Source organism: Eurytemora carolleeae, unplaced genomic scaffold, assembly GCF_000591075.1.
Source record: "Eurytemora carolleeae unplaced genomic scaffold, Eaff_2.0 scaffold28, whole genome shotgun sequence".
Lineage (NCBI taxonomy): Eukaryota > Metazoa > Arthropoda > Copepoda > Calanoida > Temoridae > Eurytemora > Eurytemora carolleeae.
In genome coordinates, this window is record NW_019396147.1 from 235,932 (window position 1) to 246,552 (window position 10,621).

The window sequence follows — 10,621 nt, forward strand, 5'->3', positions numbered from 1 at the left end:
TGATCATCATTTGTCGTCTTCCTGAAACATACTGCGGCACTCATGTAAACCTATTTGTACAGTCAGTGTACAATTATAAACAATAGATTTTCTAAAACTAGGTTCTGTTTTTTTGTTAAACAGAAATGAGTTTTGGCGTCAAACTAAAATGTTATAATCCCTATATCTTTGCAACCTAATGGTGTACTACCCATTTAAAAGTTTGATCTTACAGAATTCATAGTTTGAAATATTTAAGGTCTACTGGTCTAAGGCCAAGACTCCATTCCTTCATTCCTTTTCGAAAACTTTACATGGCCAAGAATGTAAGGCAAGGAAAGTTTATTGCGGTCGTGTATACTCTGCGTACATATTAAAACCAGTTCTCTTTGGGCGGAATTTGTAAACAAGAATAGATGCATCAGTGTTCGTTTAGTATCCGAGGAGGTTAAAAGCAATAAATTTTGATAATTTTGATAATTCACATAATAGTTTCCTATGACCAGAATATTTCATTGATTTTCTATGTGAAAGATAGATCCCATTTCAGGCTACGACATCCGTCTTGTGTTTACATTACCGCACAGAGACAGCACACTGCAGCACAAAAGATGTGTACACTTCTGAAATAACTTTCCTTGCCATACATCCTTGTACATGGCTATCTATAGATATTAACCTAACCTGACCTGGAAAAGTATAATGAGGTTTACCATAATGTTGGATGGCGTGTGTCCAGAAGAACTATGAGAAGATCCAAAAAAAAGGTTTCTATCAATAATTATATGGCACACAGAAGAAAAAAGGTTTTAAACTGCACCTGCTTCAGCGAACCATTGATTTGAAAAACAAGACTGAGCAGTCCGAAGTTTGTCCTTCAGGGTTACATATAAAAACAAGGCTTTAGGGCTGACCGAACGGTGTTTCTTCTTGATTTAGTGACTCTATGCTGTTGCAGACTTTTCCTCGTTGTCAAGTGTTTTTGCACACAATTAAAGAACTAAATTTAAGGCAGTAGTATAGACCAAATTCAGATCGTCATATTTAGAATCTCGTCCTTTGTGGGGTTTCTCTGTATCAGATGTTTGTCGGTTGTATTCTAAAAAATCCTGATACACAGTTGTACGAGTTGTACCTTTTATAAAATCATGCCTCGCATTATATATATTAAATAATATCCTTATTGCCTCTGTTTCAGTAAACTATTGTTGTTGATTATTTATTAAACCATTATTCAAAAATTATTTGTAGACATCTTGTTAATATAGTGGACACTTTGCAAAAATTGAATTGTAGTAGAGACTTTAAGTGGTAGATGATTTAGTAGAGACTTTATAGTAGTTGATTTAGTAAAGACTTTGTAGTAGTTGATTTAGTAAAGACTTTGTAGTAGTTGATTTAGTAAAGACTTTGAAGTAGCTGATGAAGTAGAGACTTTAAGTAGCAGCTGCTTTAATAGAGACTTTGTAATAGTTGATTTAGTAAAGACTTTGTAGTAGCTGATTAAGTAGAGACTTTAAGTAGTAGCTGATTTATTAGAGACTTTGTAGTAGTTGATTTAGTAGAGACTTTTCAGTAGCTGATCAAGTAAAGACTTCAAGTAGTAGCTGATTTATCAGAAACTTTAAGTAGCAGCTGTTTTAATAGAGACTATGTAGTAGTTGATTTAGTTGAGACTTTGTAGTAGCTGATTAAGTAGAACTTTAAGTAGTAGCTGATTTAGTAGAAACTTTGTAGTAGCTGATTTAATATAGACTTTAAGTAGTAGCTGATTTAGTAGAGAATTTAAGAAGTTCATTTAGTTGAAACTTTGAAGTAGCTGATTTAATAGAGATTTTGTAGTAGTTGATTTAGTAGAGACTTTTTAGTAGTTGATTAAGTAAAGACTTTTTAGTAGTTGATTTAGTAAAGACTTTTTAGTAGTTGATTTAGTAGAGACTTTTAAGGAATAGCTGATTTAGTATCGACTTTATAGTAGCAGATTTTGTAAGTCCCCTTAAATAATTTAAAAATTAGCTAATTTGGTAAATGGAGTTCTAATGTATCTAGGAGCTGAGGTCAGTAGTTTGTCTGAATGCGGAAGTGTTTAGTGTCGGGTCTAGAGGTTCCTTCTTATCATTTAAAGATTTATATCCCGTGAGTTTAGGAGCAGATGACGCTGAGTACAAGTTCAAGGGTTTATCACTAGACCATGTGTTCAGCTGCTGCTGCTGGATGCAGTTTATAGAAACTAGAGATAAAACCTTAATGTTTCATGACACAGGAAGTTTGATTAACAACTCCGCCACGATTTCTTCCTAAACTACCTTCAGTCCCACGCTAATTTAACAGTAAGGGACTTGTCCCCGCTAGTTCTGACTTTTGATCACACATTTTCGATTTTTACTTTCTTACTTTTTTTCAGTAGATGCGTTTTAAATGAAATAGAATAAAAGGACAAGTAAAAGGTTAAGATTGTTAAATTAAAGATCAAAACGCGATTGAATTATGATTGAAGAAACCGAGCATGGTTAGTCCAGAGTGAACCACGAAAAATACAAAAAACATAAGGATACAAGAATAGCAAACATTGATGAAAAAAATTAAATATAATCAGACATAATCTATTTTAAGCTTCGTGAAAAATATAATAAAAAATTCCAGACTTATTGATTTAAATCCATCTTTATTCATCTTTAATCATCTTAAATACCAAATCTGTGAAAGTCTCCAGGGTTCACCAAGAACCCTGGAGGGGGGGGGGGAGGATATTTACTTATTCTTGTTTGTTTGAGGTTTAAGTTAAATTTTTATTCTTACGTAATTTGTTTTAGATTAAATATTTTCAAAACATTCAAATTTTATTTGAGAAAATTCACGAAATTCACAAGAACGCAGTCAACACTTTTTTTGTTGCGAATTCCAGGATAGAATACTTATCCGTATACTTCTGTTTCCTTCTGTCGGAACCCCAGCAGATATATCCTTTTGTCGGAATCCCAGCAGGGATATCCTTTTGTCGGAACCCCAGTAGGGATATCCTGTTGTCGGAACCCCAGCAGGGATATCCTTCTGTTGGAACCCCAGCAGAGATATCCTGTTATCGGAATCCCAGCAGGAATATTCTGAAAGAAATCAGAGGATTAAAGTTACCGAGGTTTGTTTAAAAGAAATCAAAGGATTAAAGTTGCCGAGGTTTGTTTAAAAGAAATCAAAGGATTAAAATTGCCGAGGTTTGTTTAAAAGAAATCAAAGGATTAAAATTGCCGAGGTTTGTTAAAAAGAAATCAAAGGATTAAAGTTGCCGAGGTTTGTTTAAAAGAAATCAAAGGATTAATGTTGCCGAGGTTTGTTTAAAAGAAATCAAAGGATTAAAGTTGCCGAGGTTTGTTTAAAAGAAAACACACAAAATCTCTGTTCGTTGTTCAGCAGATATAATTTCTAGTTTGAAAACCACGTGACCAATCCTTGAACCCTTTTTGTTTTATTTTTGTGAATGATATTTTTAAAAAAAATCTAAAATTGATGCCAACTCAATTAATTTAAATGAAAAGAACTCTTTCTTTGACTCCATGTTTTCTTTATATTTTTACAAACCACAGTCTCATTAATGTGGTCACAACTGCCGGAGAACCTGGTCAAGGGTTGAATTATGATATATTAAGATTTATATGAGATCTCTCCAGACTTAGGTTAATAGTTAAATAGGTTTACGAGATTAGGTTACAAATATAGAAGGATTAGCATTAATTTGGTTAAGAGGAGTGTAACAAGCTCTTGATTAAAACCAGCTTGAGGAATCATCATTTCATCCACATTTAATTCAACCCATTTTTAAATATTTATTTATTCTTTAAATGTATTATTAGTCTTAATGTGTAGTGTTGAAAAAAATATTAATGTCCTATAACTTAAGGATTTTTGATTTCATTCTAATATTATTGAACATCTGGAAACTAGAAATACATTAAACATAAAGAGATTAATAAACATTCTTACTGGTAAAGATAATACGTGCTCACACCCCCCCCTATTTTCTTAAAAACACAGCATCCATCCCCCCTTTTCAACCCAGCATCCATCCCCCCTTTTCNTGTAGAGCACAAACAAGGCGAGCTGGTTCAACTCCTTTTATTCTTTATATAATTCCTCTTTACCTAAACTTTTTTCCTAATATAATTCCTTTATTCCTAGTATTTTTCATCTTCAATTAGATTTTATTCCTAGTTCAATTTCTCTTTAAATATACTTTATTCATAGTAAAATTCCCCCTTTTCAACCCAGCACCCATCCCCCTTTTCAACTTGAAACTCATCCTTAAATATCACGCGGAGCAACAGGAGAGGAGTGCGACACAACAACATGAGACAACAGCGCGCCACATTGTTGTAACAACAGCAGTTTCTCAGGATACTTCAACCAGACAGTATGTTTTATCTTGGTTAAATATAAGATAATAGAGACACGAACTTTAATAATTTATGTTTGATTTATCTGAGTGATAATTGCTGCATCAAATATATTATTTGTTGAAGAATAAATATCTTGTCATGATAATACTTGATACACGGAGTAATCATAAGTCCTAACCTTGATACTAGGAACACTTTTTAAAATATTATAAATCTTATTGTACATAGTAGGTATAATCCTTGGTATACGGAGTCACAGTCTAACCCTCACTAAATCTTATAATGCGGAGTAGGTCTAACCATTTTAAAACCTTTACTAAACCCGGAATATAATGAATATCTAACTAGTACTAAACCTTGGTATACATAGTAGGTCTAACTCTAACTAAACTTTATTATATGGAGTAGGTCTAACCCTGACCAAATCCGGAATACGGAGAATATCTAACCCATACTAAACCTAGGTCTAACTCTTTCTAAACCTTGGTTACGGAATAAGCCTATCCCTTACTAAAGTATCAGAATAGGAATATTCCTATATCAACTAAAATTTTCTTATCCCGATATCTCTGAAACCTTGTGCCGTAAACCTTTAATATTTCAGACTAAGATTTCTTTAATACAACAGAATTTTTAGTTTGAAATATCTAAGGTCTACGACATTAGGTTGCAAAGAAATAGGGATTAGAAAGTCAGAGTTTATGGCAAAAACTCAATTTCTTTAACCCTCTCTAAACCTTAGTATACACACTAGCTATATCTACTACTAAACCTTAGTATAAGGTTTAGGTATTGGCTTTAATAAACCTTAGTGCGGAGTAGGTCTAACCCTCACTAAACCTTGGTATAGGGAGTAGAGTAAACCTTTACTAAAACTTGGTATAGGGAGTATGTCTAGTCCATACTAAACCTTGATTTACGGAGTAGGTCTAACCCTTACTAAACCTTGGTAAAAGGAGTATGTCTAATCCATACTAAGCCTTGGTATACTGAGTAGGTCTAACCATGACTAAACCTTGGTATAAACAGTAGCTGTAGCTCTTCCTATACGGCGTAAGTCTAGTCCTTATTAAACCTTGGTATATGGAGAAGGTCTAGTACTTACTAAACCTTGGTATACGGAGTAGGTCTAGTCCTTACTAAACCTTGGTATACAGAGTAGGTCTTCCTTATCAGCCCTTAACATATAGGGTAGGCCAACTCTTACAGAACCTTTGTACACGGAGTAGGTTCAACCTTTACTAAACCTTGGGATACGGAGTAGGTATTTCCATACTAAACCTTGGTATACAGACTAGGCATAGTCGATACTATACACAGAGTAGGTCTAAACTTTACTAAACCTTGGTATACAAAGAAGGGCTAGTTTATACTAAACCTTGGCGTACGGATTAGCTTAAACCCTAACTTACTAAACCTTGGTATATGGAGTAGGTCTAAACCGTACTATAGATTTCTTCTTCATCTTAGAAGTTTGCTCTTATATTTCTCGAATAGAAATATTATAATTCTAAAATGTTTTTTCTCCGGCTTTATTTTGTCCACCTGATAATTTTAAATCTTTTGATTTTTAATAAAAATTTTTTCAGAAACTGATGTTCAATGTGTAGAGCACAAACAAGGCGAGCTGGTTCAACTCCCTTTATTCTTAATATAATTCCTCTTTACCTAAACTTTTTTCCTAATATAATTCCTTTATTCCTAGTATTTTTCATCTTCAATTAGATTTTATTCCTAGTTCAATTTCTCTTTAAATATACTTTATTCCTAGTAAAATTCCTCTTTACCTAAACTTTAAATTCATCGTCTCCTAGACTTTATTCCTAGTATAATTCCTCGTCAACCAGGCTTTACCCCAAGTTAAATTCCTCTTCAACTAGACTTTATTCCAAGTTAAATTCCTCCTCACTTAGACTGTATTCCTAGCATAATTCCTCGTCAACCATCTCTGGTCTTTAGACTTATTTCATTGATAGCTTACTATGAAAATATTTCATAATCCCAAAGTTTTGTGAACAACTTTGAGCTGAGGTTAAATTATGTTTTTTTAAGGGCTTTACCGGTTCAGAAGGATAGTAATGACTACAGTAAAAAATGGAATAAAATGGAACACTTAGATAGTTTTAAACTGACGTAAACGATAAAATTATGTTTTGTTTCTGTAAGCAGAACCTTTTTTAGCCCTATTCGATTTAAAGTATATTTCCAGAGTTTGAACTAGATCTGAAGTATATTTTTATAGTTTAAACTAGATCTGAAGTATATTTCTAGAGTTTGAACTAGATTTAAAAGTACATATCTAGAGTTTGAACTAGATCTGAAATATATTTCTAGAGTTTAAACTAGATCTGAAATGTATTTCTATAGTTTGAACTAGATCTGAAGTATATTTCTAGAGTTTAAACTAGATCTGAAATATATTTCTAGAGTTTGAACTAGATCTGAAGTATATTTCTAGAGTTTGCACTAAATCTGAAGTAATTTCTAGAGTTTGAACTAGATCTGAAGTATATTTCTAGAGTTTGAACTAGATCTGAAGTATATTTCCAGAGTTTGAACCAGATTTAAAAGTATATATCTAGAGTTTGAACTAGATCTAAAGGTATATTTCTAGAGTTTGAACTAGATCTGAAGGTATATTTCTAGAGTTTGAACTAGATCTGGTGAAGAATGATGAGACTGGGTTGGATTGTTCTCCTGGTGTCTGATCTGAGTAGAGGAGTAGAGGTGTATCCACATGAGAACGTGGAAAAGTTCTATCAGTACGGATATCAAGTAGAGGATACACACACTGGTAAACAAATATCTAGACCCATTTTAAAACAAAATTAACAATAAAAACAAGATCTACAACAAAGAAAAGGTCCAATAATTCTTGAATTTCATGATTATGGCTTTATTTGACCTCAAATAGTTTAGGAATGTGTTCCATGGGAAATTAAGGGCTATTTTTTTGTAACTTTGTTTTTCTGGAAACGGGTTAAAACAATCCGCCTTACCGTTGGAATAATTAAACCCAATCTTCAAATTACAGAATGATTCATATTTTACAAACTTTTTAAAGAAAATTATATGATTTCAATGACATTATCAAAGTACTAATCTTTCTATTTGTTGGGTGTATAAGGAGAGAATTGTTAAAAACGACTCATGCTGAAGAATGTAGAGTCCATATAAATTCAGAAAGTTGCAATATTCAACTCGGATTTAATTCCAAACAGATATCAAAACCAATATTCATCGATTACTTTTCGACGCATTCATATATCGTTAATATTTCATAATATTTTTATTTTTTTTTAAATATTTCGCTGGCGCTGGATTTTCGAATATTCCTGGAAAAAAATGAAAATGTCCTCTATATTATCAAAATCCTCGAAACAGAAATAAATGTTTTCAAAAGTAACTCTCAGATCAGAAAAAATAACAAAAAATATTATGAAATAAGAACTATATACGAATGCGTCGAAAAATTATTTATGATTAAAGGTTCTAATATCTGAATGATTTGTTTGGAATTAAATTTTACGTTCCGAGTTGAATGTTGCAAATTTTTGAATTTGTCTGGACCCTACGTTCTTAGGTAGGATTTGTTTTTAACAATTTTCTCCTTAAAGACGCAACAGATAAGAAGTAAGATTAGTAGCGATCAAAAGCGCTTATTTTTTGCCCTAAGCCTATACCCCCTTCCAATTTTCGCGAACACTCTCTTCAATGGTGAACAATCTTTATATTTATGTTCTAAAAATATTTATTTAATAAACTTTGTTTAGGAGATTATCATGGTCATAGAGAACATACAGAGGGTCAGCTTACCCAAGGAGAATATAAGGTTAAACTACCAGATGGTAGAGTTCAAGTAGTTTCATATGAAGCTGATGAGTTGGGGTTTAGACCAAGAATATCATATGAACCTGCTCATCCAGATTTTGTTGAAACCGTATACCATGAAGCTCCTTATGAGCCCACACATCATCATAAACCCATCAGTAAAGTAGCTGTGTTACAACCTGGAGAAGTTGTACGTTCTATCGATCATCCTGAACACCTTAAACACCCAGAGCACGCTACGTATTCTGAACATGCAGGACACACAGAGCATCTAATTCATTCTGAATATCCTGAATATCCTCAAAAAAAGCTGATAAAGATTGTCCGAACCATTCCAACCATAAACTATACTCCTCCTCCTCTCCTCCCAACACCAATCCCTTCAAAAACCAATATTCATTATGATCCCAGAAAACCAGTTCCTCAAAGTCCTGGTAATCCTTCAGATCCTATTCCTCCTAACCAACATTACATTCCTCCTCCTCCCACTCCTACCCATCATCAACCTCATCCTGCTCCTGATTACATTCCTCCTCATACTGCTCCTGATTACACTGCTCCACATACTGCTCCTGATTACACTCCTCCTCATCCTGCTCCTGATTACACTCCTCCTCACCCAGCTCCTGATTACACTCCTCCCTCTCCCCCTCCTCCTCCCCCTGTTGTTCATGAAAATGTTTATAATCCCATTTCGTCTCCTGACTATCATCCCCATTTTGAACCTGTCCAGTTTAAAAATATAAACGGAGCTTCTAACTATCCTCATGAACCTGTGAGTATTCATTACTATACAGCTCCGTCCCACCCTGAGCACCCCGGATACCATCCTAGTGTGGTTTACCAGAATACACCTGTACCAGCAATAAGGTTTTCAGATAATTCCCATCCACATTCTCCGATCCATCATGTTCCTTATTCTGAAAATACGCCTAAGAAAGTTTTTAAACGAACCTCCCCTCAATCAGCTCAGAATCCAACACGAGAGGAATCTGGACCCGTTAATTATTCTACTCCTGCTCCTGCTCCTGCTCATTTCTCACCTACTCCTCTTCCTAGGAGAAATTCAAACCCTGGTCCTTCTTCTCCTACTCCAGCTCCAGTTCTTTATTCTACTGCTTCACCTAGAAGCTATTCCCCATCTCCTGCTCTATACCCCACCCCTGCTCCAATCCAATATTCTACTCCTGCTCCTTCTCATTCACCTTCTCCAACTATAATTTACTATTCCACATCATCTCCTGGTCAAACTCCTACTCCTGTTGCCAGAAGGTTCTCCTCACCCACGCCTCTTCACTATTCTTCTCCTTCTCCTGTTCACTACTCCACTCCTTCTCCTGTTCATTATTCCACTCCAGCCCCTATTCAGTACTCCTCAACCCCTTCCACAGTAATTCAGTACACCACTCCTAATTCTGTTCATCATTTCTCAACTCCAACTCCAGTTCATTCTGACAGAAGAATTTATTCTCCATCTCCCTCTTATTATTCAACCCTTTCTCCAAACTATCCTAGATCACCAGCAGGAGAAGATAACTATCCTTCACCGAACCCAGTTCTCTATCACAAAGCTGATCCGATCCGAAGATCAGAAAGCAGAGACTCTGAGCAAGGATATGCTCAACCTTTGAACCAGCATTATGTCCAGGTTGAGAGTAAACCCGAACCTATGTATTCCAATGGACAGACCGTATATTACAGTGTAGCTCCGAATGCTTATTCACATACATCACCTAGCCCTATATCCAGGATGGATCAGAGTTCTCCAGCAGATAATTCTGATGAATTGTATCCATATTTATATCTTCTTAGTAGCTACTATCCTCAAGATCATCCCCAGCTAGTCATGACTAAACGAATTTAAGTGTCATATTTCTCATTTCTCATTCAGGACTAAATTAATAAGATAATCCTGGTTTAGGATTACAAAGATCTAGGGTCACAAATCAAGATTTACCATTTTGGAATGGAGAATTTTACTAATTAGATTCATTCTTCATTAGGATTAAAATAATATCAACCCTAATCAAGAGTTACTTAGAATCAATCTTTATTCCAGATCTTATATTAATTCTCTAAACCCAGGCGTGATATTTAATGTGCAATATGTATTATATGAAATTGAATAAATTGTTATAAAAATATATCATGAATATGAGCAAGAAATGGTTTATTAACACATTATCCAATATGTAATATTTTCAAAGAATTGTGATAGATATTTGAATGGAAGGATATTATTATCATTATATAGATGATAGATAGATAAATAGATAGGTAGATAAATCTCAATAAAAGTATTGTTTGAAGAATTATCTATAGACTTTGTCCTGTCATTTTCTCATGCATTCAAGGTCAAGCACACAAGCAGATATATTTGTGCACTCCCAGCCAATCCTATTTGTTGGGTGTATAAGGAG

The 10,621-nt window shown here is 34.2% G+C and overlaps 1 protein-coding gene across 1 annotated transcript; it reads left to right on the forward strand.

Moving 5' to 3' along the window:
- Positions 1–4,359: 4,359 nt before the first annotated feature.
- Positions 4,360–10,323, forward strand: LOC111696396 (extensin-2). Its single transcript, XM_023465988.1, has 4 exons — positions 4,360–4,384; positions 5,960–5,992; positions 7,040–7,164; positions 8,144–10,323. Exons 2-4 carry the CDS (start codon positions 5,973–5,975, stop codon positions 10,063–10,065), a joined length of 2,067 nt encoding a protein of 688 aa, XP_023321756.1. The 5' UTR covers positions 4,360–4,384; positions 5,960–5,972; the 3' UTR covers positions 10,066–10,323.
- Positions 10,324–10,621: the final 298 nt, after the last annotated feature.

Excerpts from the sequence above, each read along its gene's own strand:
- LOC111696396 (XM_023465988.1), top strand. The coding sequence starts at position 5,973 with ATGTGTAGAGCACAAACAAG. Across the intron at positions 5,993-7,039 it reads ATGTGTAGAGCACAAACAAG|AATGATGAGACTGGGTTGGA; the intron begins GCGAGCTGGTTC and ends GATCTGGTGAAG. Across the intron at positions 7,165-8,143 it reads AGTAGAGGATACACACACTG|GAGATTATCATGGTCATAGA; the intron begins GTAAACAAATAT and ends AACTTTGTTTAG.